The 18,126-nt window shown below is 40.7% G+C and overlaps 3 protein-coding genes across 4 annotated transcripts; 1 reads left to right on the top strand and 2 right to left on the bottom strand.

Moving 5' to 3' along the window:
• Nucleotides 1-209: 209 nt before the first annotated feature.
• On the top strand, nucleotides 210-6,358 carry nlrc3l1 (NLR family, CARD domain containing 3-like 1). Of its 2 annotated transcripts, none has more exons than XM_026938703.3 (6): nucleotides 210-313; nucleotides 772-963; nucleotides 1,934-2,119; nucleotides 2,220-2,322; nucleotides 2,889-3,129; nucleotides 3,985-6,358. In XM_026938703.3, exons 1-6 carry the CDS (start codon nucleotides 258-260, stop codon nucleotides 5,529-5,531), a joined length of 2,325 nt encoding a protein of 774 aa, XP_026794504.3. In that variant the 5' UTR covers nucleotides 210-257; the 3' UTR covers nucleotides 5,532-6,358. The 2 variants fall into 2 exon arrangements, with proteins under 2 accessions (XP_026794504.3, XP_026794505.2); XM_026938704.3 differs by lacking the exon at nucleotides 210-313 and adding an exon at nucleotides 320-507.
• A 399-nt stretch (nucleotides 6,359-6,757) lies between these two features.
• mrps12 (mitochondrial ribosomal protein S12) lies at nucleotides 6,758-9,190 on the bottom strand. Its single transcript, XM_026938705.3, has 3 exons — nucleotides 9,027-9,190; nucleotides 8,787-8,845; nucleotides 6,758-7,797 (listed from the first exon to the last, which is right to left on the bottom strand). The coding sequence occupies exons 2-3, from the start codon at nucleotides 8,833-8,835 to the stop codon at nucleotides 7,415-7,417; spliced, it is 432 nt and encodes a 143-aa protein (XP_026794506.1). The 5' UTR covers nucleotides 8,836-8,845; nucleotides 9,027-9,190; the 3' UTR covers nucleotides 6,758-7,414.
• Nucleotides 9,191-11,965: 2,775 nt separating this feature from the next.
• Nucleotides 11,966-16,393, bottom strand: npas4b (neuronal PAS domain protein 4b). Its single transcript, XM_026938641.3, has 8 exons — nucleotides 15,912-16,393; nucleotides 15,454-15,617; nucleotides 15,143-15,245; nucleotides 14,741-15,032; nucleotides 14,528-14,637; nucleotides 14,275-14,410; nucleotides 12,641-14,163; nucleotides 11,966-12,532 (listed from the first exon to the last, which is right to left on the bottom strand). Exons 1-8 carry the CDS (start codon nucleotides 16,084-16,086, stop codon nucleotides 12,507-12,509), a joined length of 2,529 nt encoding a protein of 842 aa, XP_026794442.3. The 5' UTR covers nucleotides 16,087-16,393; the 3' UTR covers nucleotides 11,966-12,506.
• Between the last annotated feature and the right edge of the window lie 1,733 nt (nucleotides 16,394-18,126).

The following is an 18,126-nucleotide window of genomic DNA, read 5'->3' as shown; positions in this document are numbered from 1 at the left end:
TATCATTTTAATGGATATAATGGGGATTGTATTGGTTTTAATGGAAACTGTAATGGTTCCTGTGTGTCTCTACTGGTAATTTGTTGCCTTCTTTTGGTGGCATATTATGTCTAGTGGATACCAATAGTGGTAATGTTAATGGTTTTAATGGCTTTGATGGTAGCTGATGGTTTGTAACGGTATTTGTAGTGGAAACCATTTGAAATTCATTCATTCATTCAGCAGGGAGAGTTTGGTCAGGTTTTGCGTTGGGATGGATGTTTCATGCTGATCTGGCAACCCTGCAGGCTGAAACCGAAAGTTGTCAGCTCAGGTAGCGTAGATCATGTACAAACATTGTTTCTATTTTGAATTATATTATTTAAATCTTGTACAGTTATTACTGAGATAGAATATTTAAAGTAACAAGAACGATAGAGAACTAGATTTCCTATCAAGCCGATTTTAAAGTCAGAACTAGTTTAAAAGATAGTTTAACAGCACTTCTGCGAAAAAGTCACCAGGGGTGTGAGTATTTCCGAGCAACTAGTTTGCTAAACGCTCCAGAAAAAAAATTAATTTGTTGTATGAAAATATTGATGTGCTAAATAGAATAGTGTAACACGGATAGAATGTTTCCTCTATGGTGTCGCTGGTGTTTGTTGTGACCCGGAAGTGAAAATGGCAGCGCGTTGTTCTGTGACAGGAGAAACCTGTGATATGACACAATGTTACTTGCTGTTCTTTTCTGTCCACAAATGATTCTGTCACGTCTCATTTTGCTCCACTAAGGTACACCACAGTTCAGTCAAGGCTGACACGGTGTTGTAAAATGGAGGATGAAGACGCCATGTCGGATAACAGCGTGCCTTTCGGCTACGGAGCTTCAGCATTCGGCAGTGAGGCTGAGGAAGAGGAGGAAGATGTGGCAGTCCACAGAGAGCTGCCGCTCCGAGCCATGGAGTGGGAATCAGCCACAGAGAGGTACATCATTCAATCATTACTACAGGGTCTGTCTTTACAACAGTACCGCCAGCTCTTTTCAGGGGAAAGTAATGCGAGCTCAAAAACTCGCTAGAAGTCTCCAGGTGATGTCGTATACTTATTTGCATATTCTTTGGTCCGTCATGATCATTTGCATATCAAACCACCAAGGAATAATTTCTGGGGTCTGTAGAAAAGAATAAAATACTTTTTTCTTATAGTAAGAAGTCATCTTTGCATCACAAACTATTTGTGTTTACAAAATACTATCATTTTCTATCAAGAGCCCAGAGAAAATGAAGCAGTGGTAGTGAGTATTTGGGAAACAGACACAAAGGAAACAATAATGGATAAAGTAACTCAATTTTATTACTTGTAAATATAGTCACAAGGAGTTTAAAGTGAAGAACAAAGTGCATGGTTGGGAAAAACAATGGTGATCAGGGATTGGTCATGGGAAACATTGGTGATCAGTGATTGGTTGTTGGAAACATTGGTGATCAGTGATTGGTCATAGGAAACATCGGTGATCAGTGATTGGTCATGGGAAACATTGGTGATTAGTGTTTGGTTGTTGGGAATTTCAGCTTGTGTAAGCGTAACTCAGTCAGGCTTTACCGGCGGTGAGTCGACTGAACCTGCTCTCTTAATTCGCATCACTAACATTTCTGATGTGAGCTGGAGAGCCGCACCTATCTATCCAGGATGTTTTACTACATGTGATTAACATATATTATGTGATTTAACATTTACAGATATACAAGTTTATACACAGTGTAAATGATTAACTAATAAAATGCAATAAAATAATTTTGTTCCTAAAATGGCTTAGGTTATATAAACAGAAATATCCTTTAATCTAAAAAGGATTTATAATACTCATATAATACTCTACATATAATATTTATAATTAAATAGTAGAGAACACCTGATGTTTGGATGGTATCATGCTTATGTTTCCTTTCCACAGCTATGATGTGGAGCGAGCCGCATCACCTGCTCCCAGCTATGAATCAATGCACAGCGATGATTTTTCAGGAGCAGGGGCTGATAATCAGTGTAGGATCCTGCTGCACAGACGGGACTCTTCAGCTTCAAGCTGTGGCTCTTCTTCCTGTGATGAGAAGCCAGAAGAAGAGCCCAAACAAGAAGAAATGTGAGGGCAGCTGTTTGGCTATGTACATTTAATTTTGCTGTTGTTCTCTTTGTGCAGTCTATCTCCAGGTTAAAACTAATGTATATTTTTTCAAACCCAGGCCACAAGAAGAACCAAGTGAAGCTCCTCCTTTAAAGCCAGAGTTATTAATTGATCCTAAGGAGAAGCGGCACCCTGCCCTGACTGTTGATTTCACTTTTAAGGTGAGAAACATCTCGTCACAACTTCATGTTTGTGTGTGAACTTTCCTGTTAGATGATGAGTTATGTTTTAATTCTTATGGCAATATGAGATTCTGCAAGAAACACACTGTAGGGGTCTGTGATAACTAAATGCTCCCAACTTTACAACCCAAGAGAACCATTGTGTGTGTGCGCGCATGGCGATGTCATTAGATTAGGACCACAAAACTATGGAGATTCCGTGCCAAAAAAAAGCAATCACACTGATGAAAACTATGAAATACAATACACAAATGTTATTGGTTTTCATTAGTGACATGCAGAAAATGTAGCACACTGAAAAGCAAAACCTCGATTGCATTTCTCTTACATCACCTGATCTCTTTAGTGAAAATCAAAAATCGAAAACCAAAAACATTCAGGTTAGAGACACATTAAAATTATATACATTAGTCTTAAGTTAGTGCATCTCACATTGTCATTACAATATGCAACACCTTTATTAATTTACCGTAATATAGTCAAATTATTATTGAGCCAAACAATGTTTCTGACATTTGCCAAAGTAAACTCTTGTCCATTTTCAGGTCCTCTGTAACAGCCTGAGGCAACTTGCAGAAGAGCATTTCAAACGCTTTAAGAGAGTCCTGTGGGAACGCTACCCAGAGCGCTTTCGAGATCGGCTTGACAGCTTGGACATTATAGGTGTCGTGGATACAATGTTGGAGATCTGTGGCTTAGAGGTGTCTCTGAAGATCACACTGGTGCTCCTGAATGACATGAACTTAAAAAACATTGCAGAGCACCTGCAGGGACTGTGCAAGAGAAGTAAGCATCATAAACGCTACTGAAATAATCATAATTATTTCAAAATATCCACGCGAATTTAGAAACAAAAGTGTTTCTGTTTCACTCTGAAATGGCTGAGTACTTTCAGTAAGCTCCCAATTAGGATGTTAGGCTCACTATATTAGGCTCACTATATCTCATTGCTTGCATTATAATATAGTAACTATAGCATTCAGAGTAATCCAAATATTAATGGTAATTTTCTAATGTTTGCAATAATAATAATAATAATGGCATATGTTGGAGGTTTTATTGACTATGACAAATGAAAGTGAAAATGACTAGCTATGTGTTATTTATTAAAAAGAAGTATAATAAAATATTACTTAGATAGCCAAATGCAGTCATTTAAAGGTATAATCAGAGTTTGATAGAAATTAGCTAAAACTAAATTCTGATATTCAAAATCCAAATATGCTCCAGTCAATGTTTTTGTGAAAGCCTGATTGCTAGTACAAAACTGACAGGCAAGTAGACACCTCTTTGTCCTGATTGGTCAGATTGGTGGTCCACATCATCAGTGTTTTGTATTTTTAATCCATTTACACAGACTGGTGTGACACAGAAACCAAAGTTTCTCCTCAGAACAGATATTTTATTAATGCTGCCTTTATTATTATTGCAAATATTGCTATACTGTGAGGAGAACTTAACTAAATATTACAAAAATGTTTTGACTTAAAAACCCTACCTTTAAGGATAATGCTGATACCAGTTACATACCAGTGTTTAAGCTTCACTTGTTCTAAGCTCCTATGCTATCCTCCTCTGTCCTTGTTTTTAATAAGATTTGTAAAAACAAGCCTGATGTTGCTTTCTCATTCTCCCATACAGATGAAGTCCGTTATGAGTTGAAAAAGACACTGAGAAGGAAGTATCAGCATGTCTATGAAGGCCTGATCCAGCAAGGACAACAAAAACTTTTCGAGAATGTGTGCACAGACCTTTATATTACAGAAGGTGGCAATGCTGCAGTGAACAGCGAGCACGAGTTTAGGCAGATACAGGAGCTGCAAGAGGATGGGCGAGGCAAGAAAAGCCTGCTATCCTTCACGGAAATATTTGATCCTGGAGTTGTTGTGAGGAGGCACATAAGGACAGTGATAACTAAAGGAAGTCCAGGGATTGGCAAATCATTTCTAGTTCAGAGGTTTATCTTAGACTGGGTGGAAGGCAAATCACACCAAGACATCTTTTTTCTGCTCCCTCTGCCGTTCAAGGAATTGAACCAGGTGACAGAGGAAACAATAGGCTTCATGGATTTAATCTGCAGACTCTATCCAGAGATGAAAGAAGTAGATAACCTTGAGTTTGAAGGCTGCCAGGTGATGTTCATCTGTGACGGCTTGGACGAGTACGCTACCCCCATTGACTTTCGCAACATTGCGTATTGGTGTGATCACAACGAGCCAGCAAAAATGAACGTTTTAATCGCCAACCTGATCAGGGGAAACCTGTTGTACTCTGCCTATGTGTGGGTGACCACTCGACCTGTAGCTATCAACCTGATTCCTGCAGAATGCATCCACCAGTTATTAGAGGTTCGTGGGTTTTCAAATGAACAGAGAGAAGCCTACTTCAGGAAGACCATCCCTGAGAAGGAGCTTGCAGAAAGAGTCGTTTCTCACATCAAGTCCTGCAAGACGCTCTATATCATGTGCCATGTGCCGCTGTTCTGCTGGGTGGTGCGCAAAGTGCTTGAGAGGGAACTTCAAAGTGGAGAATTTCCCAAAGCTCTTACCCATTTCTACACCAAACTGCTGCACTTGCATATAATGATGCGAGGCCAGAAACTGCTGTCACAAGACACGGATTTCTTCTTGAAGCTTGGGAAGATGGCCTTCCAGCTACTTGAGAAGGGTGTGTTCAGGATTGAGAAAGAGCACTGGAAAGAGTATGGTCTGGGAGCTGAAGATGCCGTGGTCACCGCAGGCCTGTGCACACAGTTCTACCGTGAGAAATTTATGATGTATCAGGAGAAAGTGGACTGCTTCATTCATCCAACGATGCAGGAGTACTTAGCAGCTCTTTACGTCTTCCTTTCTTTCAAGAAACACAAGAAGAACGTTCTGGAAGGTCCAAAGTTTAAAATGTTCCCAGGCTCAAAAGTGGATCTCGTCTATCTGCACAAGAGTGCTGTAGACAAAGCATTACAAGCCCAAAATGGCAACTATGACCTCTTCCTGCGTTTTCTCTTGGGCATGTCAGTAGAGGCCAACCAGGAGCTGCTTGGCACCTTGCTTTCCAACACAGCGTCTTACCAGCAAGCTCGGGAAGAGACAGCAACCTACATCAAAAAGAAGATCAAGGAGTATCCTGAGAGGGTGGAAAACCTGCAGAGATGCATAGATGAACTTTTCTCTCATCCTCAAAGGCACTGAACTGATTTTAATACATTGTTTTATGGACTGGTCATGGCAGAGAACCGTTTGTCTTTCCTCAGTGTCTTATGTTTCAGATTTGCCGTAGCACAGTATAATCAAAGTATGTGTGAATGTACACCAGGTAAAGAATTACTGACCGTACCCCATCTGTTACTATATAGTTTGGACTATTCTCAGCACAACAGACACACTGACATGGTATTGGCATGATACTGGGTATGGTGCTGCTGTGAGTGTATCAGGTGGAGCAGTGTTACAGGTTTTTAGGCACTACAGTGTGAATGCTTGGTTGTGAAACTGTCCACCAATCAAAAATAACAGCATTGCTGTGGCCAGACACTGACACGGATGAAACTGCGCGTGGAAACTACAGGTGCTTCTTTCCCTTCCTTGTGTCTCAGCTCCTCACTCCGAGGAGGCGAGGAAAGGATGCAAGAACAGGAAATGAGGACAGGAGGAATCGAGAACAAACATATTTAACAACTAAGACTTTTCTAGCTCACTGAAGCATCACTTTAATGTGAATTGACTTACTGATCACACATACTGATCAAAACCTTACTGCACATGTACATTATACACTTAAATATTGATGTTTTAGGCTAAACAAGATTCTGCTATGTTTGAGGTAGAGGGGAGCTGACATAATGCAACAGATGAGCTACAGTAAAGACAAGTACAGAATGACCTGTGTATATGGTAGTTTTACACTGGACAAAGATGATCTATGCTTACAGTTAAAAATACATGTTGAGCAGTGTTTCAAAATAGTTCTTTTGAACAGCATGTGTGCTAAATACAAAACCAAATAAACATTCACTGCATTTTATTGTCTTGATATTTTAAATACTTTAAACATTTTTTTCAGTTTAGTTCCTGCCAGTTCCAGAAGTGAGAAGGTACAGGAAAATGATACTTAAGTGAAAGTATGAGCATTGTGTCAAACGTCCTCAACTAAAATTGGAGCTAGTCAAAATTACACTTGTAATTTTTTTGGTAATTTGTAACAATTATCGACTCAGATTGCATGAAAAGCTACAATGATCATAGGGATTAGTGCTCATTCTTTATGATCGAATGAAATCCAACATCAGCGTTATTTGTTTTAATTACATTTCCAAGTATAGGTACCAATGAAGCTGAAAGGCAGACGACACCTCTCTCTTGATCCACTAAATCTCAATATGATTATACACGTATGATTATGGACTACTAAACACAGATAAAAAAAAATATTTGCTTTAATTTGTGAAATGTTTGAGGGAAGCTGCTCAATGTCTTGCAGCTCAGCACAATGCATGCAACTTCTTGTATGTGCTATTCAAGAAAGTAAAACTATTTTGCAAGAAGCATTTTAAGAAATCAACAGTGTATTTCACTTTTGTCTTAAGGAATCAGACAACACTAGGGTAAAAATTCAGATGTCCAGCATTAAAAAGGTTTTCGGTTTGTCTGTCTGGGTGCACCCTTACAGGTTCTATGTTGAACCAAACAGCGAAAGGTTTCCATTTCAGAAAAGTTTCCCTGGTAGAAAGTGGGATCTCTTTAGGAACCCAAAATACTCAAAAAAAAAAAAAAAAAAAAAAAAAAAAGGTTTCTATATGTATAATATTTGCACCTTTCTAAATTGTCTGTTCAAAGAAAAACTATTACATATTCACAAATAATCCTCTACATACTAGTTACTACAAATTATTTGGGTCTGAACAGGTTTATTTTGTTGTAACTGAGGCAATAAGAACATTCTTTCACTCAAAATTAAATTGGTCAAGAATACAGACGCCCTGTTATTGTAAATAAATACAATAACAAACAATTCTGAGGGAAAAAAAAACACTCAGAAGACAAAACATTTGACAGTCTCAATCTGGTTGCAGGTGTTACTGTTTCTTCTTCACGACATGAGCACAGTCATATTTGCCCCTGACTACTGTGAGCTTGACGCCTGGCAGATCCTGCGTCCTGCCTCCTTGCACCAACACAACATTGTGCTCCTGGAGATTGTGTCCTTCACCGGGGATAAACACCACCGCCTCCTTACCGTTGGAGAGACGAACCCGTGCACATTTGCGGTTGGCTGAGTTGGGCTTTTTGGGCTTCCTGATCATGGTCTTCAGGACTACGGCCTTCAGTTGTGGTCGACCGAATGTGGCACCAAGCTTTTTGGGCGGTGGGGATGGTCTGCCCTGGCGATGCATCTGATTGAGTGTAGCCATGGTCCTGGTTAAGAGAGGTCCAGACCAGGGAAATGCACACTGAGAGGCTGCAACAGTAACATCATAACATAAAGCATCCATTTATATTCCTCATGAAATGGCTGTGATTTGCTTCAGAATAGTAATGGAGAGCTGCAGGGTCATCACCAGGAGGCTTGTAGCTTAAAAATGATCATTATTTGTACAAAATATTGTCTAGCTTGTTAAGCAATGTTAGATCAAACCATAATTCAACACTGTGTGCTGTGTCCAGATGTTTGTAGTGGCATGCGACAGCTTTGGTTAATGGCTAAAATGTAATGAAATGAATATTTAACTTAATTAATTTTAAAATTTTACACTACTTGATAAAATATTACGTATTCTTACTGAAAGAGAAGCCCCAGCAGAGTATAAAAATGGAATCATGCTCTGGATCAGTTTGAGATAATGATATTCAGGCACTGAACAGCCCCATGTTGGTAAAACACTCCACTGAAAAGTGCCCGTCACATAAGCACCAAATTTCAAAACCTTCCCCTCTTTGAAATGAATAAATTCCAACCAATTTTTCCTCAAACAAGGGTAACTGGAAAAGGGAACAGTGTGTGGGAAGATGCAAAGCTCAAAACACAACAACATATCGTGTTTGCTGCCCAAGGAGGCGGGACACATACATTCTAGAGAGCATTTAATTGGTTGAACACAAGACAAGTATGCAAGTGTGTCATCAAAAAATTTTAATCACTTCCTCGGAAGTGACAAACTATAAAATTAAAATGAGAATGTCTCTAAAACTTCTTTTGTATTTCTTCTCGATATACTGTCATATTGGTGTCCATAACCTAGGGAGCAGGTACCAAAAGCTCTGAAACATCCATTTTTAAATCAGGGCCACTATAAACCCATGTGACATGGCATTCGTTTCATTTATGCACAATTTCTTAATACATTGAAAGCTGAAGAAGAAGAAGAAGGCAGCAAACTATGGATTTACACATTTGGCTGTAATTAATATATTAAATATAATACATTCCACGACATGTGACAGACTCACCTTGCAAGACTGAGGACAGCATCGGCCTCAGATTCCCAAGAAAGGCCATACTGAGCAGGCTGCAGCCAAAACAACACAAATTACACGCCATTAATGTTTACTGAAATTTCGTCACTTTACATGATGCTAAGGGAGGAGAAAGCTCGGTTAGCTAACTTAGCAACATGGTCAGAATATCAGCAAACCACAGTTTCCCACTGATACTAGACTGATATTTCTGCTACAGAGGACACGACATACCTGAGTCTGACCTGCTGACAGACGTCGAAAGTAGTAAAATGTTAAAGCTTCTTTACTTTCTCTTTGCGCGGAGACCGGGACGTGGGAGAAATTTTGACCTCTTGCTGCATTTATGTTTCAGCCATCGTCGCCACCATCTTGAAAGTGACGTCAACGCGCACGTTTCTGTATTTCTTCTGGTCTTTGATACTTCACCCAGTGAAAGGTCCACGCTGACCTCTAGCGGAATTACAAGGAACTGCACAAAAAAAATAAATAAATAAAAACAGAGACTCAGGAAACCTTGAAGCTCGTGCGTACGAGTTCAGAGGTCGTGATTACGACGCGCGATGTTCAAGTGGTTTCGGGCGGAAAAAATGGACTGCGTGAGGAAAAAAAGGGCTGTGTGAAGAAACTTATTATTATTATTTTTTAATTTATTTGTTGTATTATAAACGACAATAAACTTATTTTGTCTTACCGAAAGAAAATGAAGAACTCCTAAAGTAGGGGCTTAAAAATACGAGTTCCCAAGTCGTAATTACGGTGACATTCAAGTGCCTCGCAATTACGACATTTCCAACAGGCAGAATCATGCATTCAGTGCTACAATGCATTTCCAATAATTTGCAATAATGCTGTCTTGCACTACCAGCAGCATTGTTTATATTCGGCTATAACTATTATTCCTATATTTATTTATATGGATTATACAGTCAGGTCCGTAAGTATTTGGACACTGACACAATTTTTGTAATTTTGCCTCTGTACACCACCACAATGGATTTGAAATGAAGCAATCAAGATGTGATTGAAGTGTAGACTTTCAGCTTTAATCAAGGGGTTTAACAAAATATTGCATTAACTGTTTAGGAATTACAGCCATCTTTTACATAGTCCCTCCATTTTCACAACTCAAAAGTGATCGGACAAACTAACATAATGATAAATATTAGGATTCTTTTTAATACTTCTTATTACTTCTCTTATAATACTTTTTATTTAATACTTCTTAATACTTCTTATTCATCTTTTGCAGTCAGTGACTGCCTGAAGTCTGGAACCCATGTCCAGCTCCCACTGTCCAAAAAACATGCAGGTATGCCCCGTGTGTGTGTGTGTGTGTGTTCATGGTGAATGTGTGTGTGCATGGTGCCCTGTGATGGATTGAGGTGGAATTCCTCTGCTTTGCTGCCAGTGTTACTGGGATAGGCTCCGGCTCCACTGCAACCCTGACCAGAATCATGTAGTTACTGAAGATGAATGTTGATATGTATAAAGTAGATATTTTCTTCCTTCTTATTTGTGTATGCATGACGAAGCATACAGTTTGAAATCTTTCTCTAGCTTTCTAGAAGACACCCTGAAGTATTTTTACATATCTGATGAACATCATTCAGATTGCAGACAGTAACCCGAGCTTAGTACTGAACCGAGCTCTGGACCCTGGAGCTGTGAGGAGGCAATGTTACCTGCTGTGTCACTGTCTAAACCAGAACATATTTATTGTATTTTATTGTCTGGGAATTGTAAATATTTTAATCTTTTTTTTTTTCAGGTTTAATCACAGTCACTTCCAGTGGTGTACATGAAAATGATGCAGCCTGTATGTGTCCTATGCAGTTCATTTTGTCAACCACCAGATGTCAAGCTGGAGATAAACATGTATTCACAATCTACTGGGTTATGAATGTAATGCTAACTAAAGAAGACAATCTAGATTTTAAATGGAACTTCAGAGATTTACAGAATAACAAGCTCTGGTTTAGGATGTTTTAGGTTTTGTCTGTGTTTAAGCCATACAGGTCTTTTTATTGCACTGATATTATTGCATTATTACTTAACAACTGTTTGTTTCCTCTCAAACAGAACATGATGGATGTTGTGTTTATGGCATTTTGCAGCACACAAAGAGCTTGAAGTGTTCCTTGTTTGCTCTTGCACAACCCCATAAGTGGGCTTGTATATGGGCTGTTTGTGTGGCTGTAGCTGGAGGATGCTCAACCAGAGGGTGATAAACACAGGAATGGAGTGAAGGAGTGGAGAGCGAGGGATGGATGCGAGGGGCGAGGGTGAGTCATAAGGAACGAGGGGACTAATGAATGAGCAGGCACAGATGTGTGAAAGAGGGAGGATGAAAAGAAGTGCAGCTGACTGATTGCAGGAGTGGGAGGAAAGCAAGAGGAGCAAGCGTGCATCTAAAGTCCTTGTGGGCCTCCAAACCTCGTCTCTCTTTTTTTCTTCCTCTTTTCAGACCTGTCTATTTTGGTTCCTCTTCAGCGCTGAAAGCCCATTGCTCTCACAAGGACAGGAAGATGAGACAGAGAGTGAGAAAGTGTGGTGGTGGCCAATGGGAGGATGCGGATGGGCATGGTGATATATTTGGGTATGTGTGGGAGTAGGTGGGTCGTTGGTATGTTGGACACTCTTAATGAATAGGAACAGAACTGAATAAAGTTGACATGTTAGCAGGGCCATGGAGGTGGAGCCTGTATGTGTAGGATCTAAAATGCCTCAGCAACAGGAGAGAAAATGGAGCCAGAGACATTTAGAGAAAGAAAAGGCATAGGCTGACAGGGAAAGTGAGAGGGAGGCAGGAAAAGCCATATAGGGTATTATCATGCACTGTGTAGGCTGGGTGAATGAGTATAGAATGTGTGTGTGTGTGTGTGTGTGTGTGTGTGTGCTGGAGTGGGAAGCTGATTGTCTCCACGATGCCTCGAGTCAAGAGCATACATCAGGAAAATAGCTAGCACCTCATCATGTGCGTCAGTCAGCAGCTCTCAGGTCCATGAAACCATGGAGACACATAAAAAAGCTCTAAATCAAAAGCAGGAAGTATAAAAAAACAAACAAACAAAAAAAACAATAGACTTGTTGGGGGTGGCATTAATGAACTCATGGACACTGACGCTCCTTGCTTTGATAAAGTTGCATTTAATTTAATTGACTGCCATATATTTTTAACACAAATGTTTTAGATTAGAATCAAGATGCCCATGCAAGGTAATAAGATCTTTATTATCATTGATAACATTTTGATAGAATAAAATATTTTCATGTCTTTATATAATTGCACAAGCACAAACATTTCTTGTAAACAACATCAAGGAATAATAAATAACAAGAATTTAGGAATCAATCCTCTACTTTGCTGTAGACAACTCTACATTGGTGTATGGGTGCAATAGAACCAATACAAATTAGTATCAATATTCTTCAATATTATCCTTGTGTAAAACACAGTCTTCACTATAAGTGAATACCAAGGTGGCACTTTGTAAAATTGCCATTACAAGAATACATTTAAGTATTTTTTTTCTCAAAATGACAGTCCATGAATACAAGTGCTCATATGACATTCATTTTGTTAAAGTACAAACACAAAAACATGTTTCTATTTTTAAAATTTCTTTAAGTATAGTCACTTATATAGTTTGCAAAAAAATGTGAAAACTCTGACAATATGCCATACTTTATCAATTAAGTCACAGACTTATTTTAGAACATGTGATCACTGGTTCCATCTGAAAGAGAACAAGACATACAGAAACAGGTTAGAATATTAAGACCCAATTAAAATTCTGCCCTTGAATGAAACAAATGAAATGTCAACACCTTTCATTGATTCTCACCTTGATAGAAGTGCTGTGGTGACTCTTGAAAAGGGAGTTGATACAACTCAGGTTGTTGCCTCAAGGCAGGATTAATTGAGGCAGCTGCCTCGAACACGGGTTCCAGCTCCTCCAGGAGGGACTGGGCACAGGGTAGACCAGGGGTGGGGTCATTTTCTGGAGCAGGGGTGGACTGTGGAGAGGCTGGGAGAGTGATCTCATTATCCATTATGCTCTCCGTTGATGCCTTTCCCTCATCTTGTGCCCCTGACTCCAGCGACCTTCCCCCAACCGTGCTGGTACAGTGCGTCGACTGGACGCTACAGAGGTGCTGCACACCAACTAGAGCCTCCTCCTGAATGTATCCCGGGGAGCAAGTGCTCACTGGGGCAAGAGGAATATGCTCAACAGAGGAGTGAGGAAGAGGAGGTGGGGATGGGGAAGAGAAATAAGGAGCTGGGAGAGGAGTAGCAATTTTTTCTTGCAGTAAAGAGAGTTCATCTTGATCCAGTGATGAGTGAGCTTCTCCACAGCACATGGTGGGTGGAAAGTCAGTGGTCAGAGGCTTAGAGTTCTGTTGCAGAAGGACAGGGGAGGAGGGACGTGTGGATAGTGAAAGATCTTTCCAGAAGCCCTCAGCAACTGAACTGAGATACTGAGCCAATAGTGAGATCTCCATTTTCTCTCTTTCATCTTTAGCTTGCTGGGAGAAAAAACCTGGACAGCGCTGTTCAGTAGGAGAAGCCTCTGGGGTCAGGAGGCCCTCGGGTGGACCATGATGGACGGAATGAGGGACATCTACATACAGAGGCCCTCTGATCTCTGGTAATGTCATAAGGACACATTCATCATTAGCTGGGCTATCTGGGGTAGGAGGTAACTTCTCATAAAGAGCCCTGCTGCCATGCTGTACAGATAGTGTCACCCCTACATCTGTTGAGTGGGATGTTGAGTGATTGGCTGAGTGCATGGTTTGGGTGACTGTGCTGGCTGAGTCTGGCTTAAAGAAATCTTCACCAAACATGAAACGACCTCCTCCAAGTCTTGGAGTGTATGGGGGAGTGCAAAGCAACTCCCCTATGCTGTGTGGTTTGGATATACAGAGATTGGGAAGAGGTGCAAGGGGCACTGGGGTTTGGGTAGCTGGGCATGCCATATTGGTCATGACAGTCAGAGAGGAATGGGGAGTAGGGACTGATCTTGTGGAGAACTTTGTGCTCTCTGCTAAGCATATTTGGTGGCTTCCATGTTGTTGGGAAAAGTCATTTTTATCTACGGGGAATTGTGGACAGGGCCCAGAGCCCAGTGGCAGGCCTGAGTGAAGGGTGGAAGTGCTGGGCAGTTCCTCAGAGGAGCTGCGTCCAGAGACAGTAAAGCTAAAGTCAAATGACTGAGCAGACAAGCCACTGCTGCTGGGGGTGAAGACTTGCTCTGGGCTAGACAGGGGATGAGAGAACTGTTGAGCCAAACCCTCCTGGTACAGGAGAGCCAGTTGGTTTTGCTCAGAGTTCAGCTGCTGACGCACAGACCATGCTTCAGACTCACTAAGGGATGAAGAAAGAAAAGAAAGATACATCAGGGTTTTAACATAACATAACATAACATCACACAATTAATCACAAAAGAAGGCTATTAAGGGTCAAAAAGGGTAGTACCTAATGACATAGTTCTGGCAGGTAATGGGATGTTCTCCAGCCTGGAGGTGAAGGACCATATAAAGCCAGACCCATGAATGGTCAGCTGCCTCCACTTGAACCACCATCTCCACCTGCTTCTCCCCTCCTTCACGCACTAGGAAGGAATAAAGAAATACTTTATTCATATCACTCATTTTCTCTTTTGCTGCTAGTACGAGTGACTCAAAGTCATACATTCGCTGTACATGTAGTATGAGTATATAAAACTCACACAGGGCACAGTGCTGTGCAGAGGCATGAGAGAGATCTCGAGGATGTAGCAGGCTGTACCAGGAGCGAGAGCGTAGTGTGTCCACATCATAGCCCAAATAGACACTGACACTGCCATGAAACAAAAAAGTGAATGAAAGAGTCATTTCTATTTACCTTTGCTTTTGGCTTATATTCATAGTGCCAACATGTATGGAATCATTTAAACACTCACCATTCTTGGGCTGTCTGTATCCTCATATCATGGCTATGCTGGGAGTGAAAGGAGGTCAGCTGGAAAGCTTGCTCAGCTGGTGGGGTGGGGAGCGGGTTCCTGGTGCTGGCAGGGTTCGATGCCTGGAGCTCCAGAGGTGAGCAGAAACACACCCACACTGCATTGGAGGTCCAGTAAGATGATGCGTGGTAGGGCAATGGGAGACAGCGTGCTCGCACCAGAGTCACCTTGTTACCGGATCCCTGTCTTCTCACAAACTTTGAAGTGTTGAAGCGACAGCGAAAGAGGCGCTCTAAAAATATACATATTTATAAAGATTATGAATGAACATTTGATTTCAGTTTGAGCATCTGGGGCATGAAGTTCAAATGCAGCCGGAATGCCTCAAGTATTTCCTGTTACCTGTGTCAGGTGTAGTGACTGGAACAAGATTGCTCCTCATGATGAAGTGATCAGCTGGATCAATGATGTCATAGACACTGTCACTCTGAGAGACTAGATCTACCTGTAATCATGAAAAAAATAACATTTACAATTTGCAAATTATACAATTGATAAAGAATCTTGAGTAGTTCTTGTTAAAAAATAAGTCAATGCTTGTCAATTTATAGGAAAATAATAGTAGAAGAACATCATCAAGGTGCATAAATGGACCTTAAAGGACACTGTTTTTAAGTGCATGTGGAAAAAAATAAATGTTTCCAAAGTCTCACCATTGAGTGCCCAAGGTGTTCAGTTACGTTGTCAGACAAATAGAGGAGTTTGCCCTCACTTGTCAGCAAGAGGAGAAAACCCGGTAAGGTATTCATGAGCTCCGAGAGTTCAGGAAGAGACATGAAGCTTGGGCTCACATCCTGGCTCCTGGCTGCGCTTAAATCTAGACACAAGAAGAGAGTAAGTTAATGTTGACCAGCTCTAATTTAGAGAGAAATATAAGAATGAGGCTCATTAAAATATACAGTTACAAAAACTATTATAATGGCAAAGCAATCCAAAGCTTAATAACTGGTCCAAAAACAGCTCCTGTAACAGAGCTGTGAACATCAGCACCACGGACAGCAACTTCTCTAACCTGACATTCACGGACTGAATGCAAGTCCGTTATTACACTGACTCTTGATAAAGCAGGTTAAAAAGGATGTTCAGATAAAAAGCATTTCAACAAACCTACCTTGAGAAAAAAAAACGGATTTTCTTGTGTACATGCAGGCAAGGGACATGATGTGCAGGTAGGACAGGCGAGCCTTGTCTGCGTCCGAGATGGGCAGCAGGTCCTTCAGGTTGCGGATCTCGGCGTTGATCTGGTCTCTCCGCGCTTTCGATGCGCCTTTCGTGGAGCGGTACATTTTCCCCGGCTGGAGCCTCCAGGTGTCCTCAGTCTCACCGCCGATGTGTGACAGGAATCGAGCGCAGTTTCAGGGACAGGTGCAAATGTTATAGCGCCTATTTAATCATTGGGGCAACTGTTTGGAAGTGAAAAGTAGCGGGATAAAGAGAATGAAAACTTCAAGAAACAAACATTGTTTCAGAAATGTCGCGTTTCTGGGTAGGCTAATATTATTTAGAGATAAATAAGATCAAAAGAATTCTCTTGGCTGGTGTGTCGGTTCTGGTGGAAATACCGCATCCAGGCCCTTTATATAGAGAAAGAGCCTGAGAAAAGGAGAGACGGGGGCGTGCACTGACACATCGGAATCAGTATCCTCATGTGTCTCTGCATCTCCTACATTCACTCCCTGATGATGACGTGAGAGGACGATGGGAACCCCTTCAACGCACATAGCCCGATATGGACAAAAAATAACGCCGCATGAGGCGGAGACAGTGGATTTATCTGTCTGTCCGTCCGGATTTATATAACTCTGAGGACCACGCCAGAGCGGAGGTTAACTCTACGTCTGGACGAAGGGGCATGTAGAGAGACAGAGGGTAGAGGGTTTTAAGTTTTTCTCTTCGTACAAGCCAAGGGGACATAGTTTAGGTTTTTCTGCCTGTATGGAGAGACATAGTGGGTTTTAAGGTTTTCTGTCCATATGGAGAGACATAGTGGGGTTTAAGGTTTTCTGTCCATATGGAGAGACATAGTGGGGTTTAAGGTTTTCTGTCCATATGGAGAGACATAGTGGGGTTTTATATTTTTCTGTCCATATTCAGGGACATAACGGGTTTTTACATTTCTTTTTCTATATGTAAGGACATAGTGGGATGTACATTTTTCTGTCTATACTGAGAGACATATTGGGATTTAAGTTTTTCTGTCCATATTGAGGGACATAGTGGGGTTTAATGTTCTGTCTATATGAAGGGATATTGTGGGTTTTAGGTTAATTTTTCTGTCTGTATGGAGAGACATAGTGGGTTTTTACGTTTTTCTGTCCACATGGTGGGACATAGTGGGGTTTAAGTTTTTCTGTCCATATGGAGAGACATAGTGGGTTTTTACGTTTTTCTGTCCATATGGAGAGACATAGTGGATTTTTATGTATTTCTTTCCATATGAAAGGATATAGTGGGGTTTCCATTTTTGAGAGACATAATGAGGTTTAAGTTTTTCTGTCCATATTGAGGGACATAGTGAGGTTTAATGTTCTGTACATATGAAGGGATATAGTGGGGTTTAGGTTTTTCTGTCAATACAGAGAGACATAGTGATTTTTTTTCCTGACCATATAGAATGACACAGCAGGCTTAATTTCATTTTAAGATGGTGGGGACATATTAGGGTTTTCTTTTTTCTTTTCTTTTGTTTTCTTTTCCACATGGATTTAATATTAATTAATAATGAATAATCACTAGATGTGTTTTCCAACTCCTCTGTACTACATCAGGCATACAGGTAGCAAAGCTGGTAGGAGGCTGATCGCTCACGATGTTACAGCCACCATGTCTACCCATCACCACACACACACACACACACACACACACACACACACACACACACACACACACACACGCACACACACAGATAGAGGATAAACAATAAACCACAATAAACTATGATTTCATGATTGGATCCCCCACAAACACCATGATCAGCTGCATTTATTTAGCTTTCAACAATCTAGCAAAGGTCATGATAGAAGCTTTTTCATAGCCAAGTGACAAATTTACATCAACCAGAGCTCAAAAGCCTTTTTATAATTAGAAATGACACGATTTTACCAACTAGAGCTCAAATTCGTGAGATGATGCTGATAGGTTACAGTCTTAGGGCACTACTACAGTCCTGTTTTCATCTCTTTATTTCTTTATAAAAGTTACACATTCTCTATCACACTGTTTACTGAAAATAGCCTAGCTTTTACAGTTGGGGTTGGGATTTGTGGTGCAAAGCTATACCTTTATAGATCCTTTAAGAAGTTCCTAAGTACAGAGGCATGGATCAG

Source organism: Pangasianodon hypophthalmus, chromosome 15 (assembly GCF_027358585.1).
Source record: "Pangasianodon hypophthalmus isolate fPanHyp1 chromosome 15, fPanHyp1.pri, whole genome shotgun sequence".
Lineage (NCBI taxonomy): Eukaryota > Metazoa > Chordata > Actinopteri > Siluriformes > Pangasiidae > Pangasianodon > Pangasianodon hypophthalmus.
The sequence above is the reverse complement of the archived record's forward strand: the minus strand, read 5'-3'. Positions and strand labels throughout refer to the sequence as shown.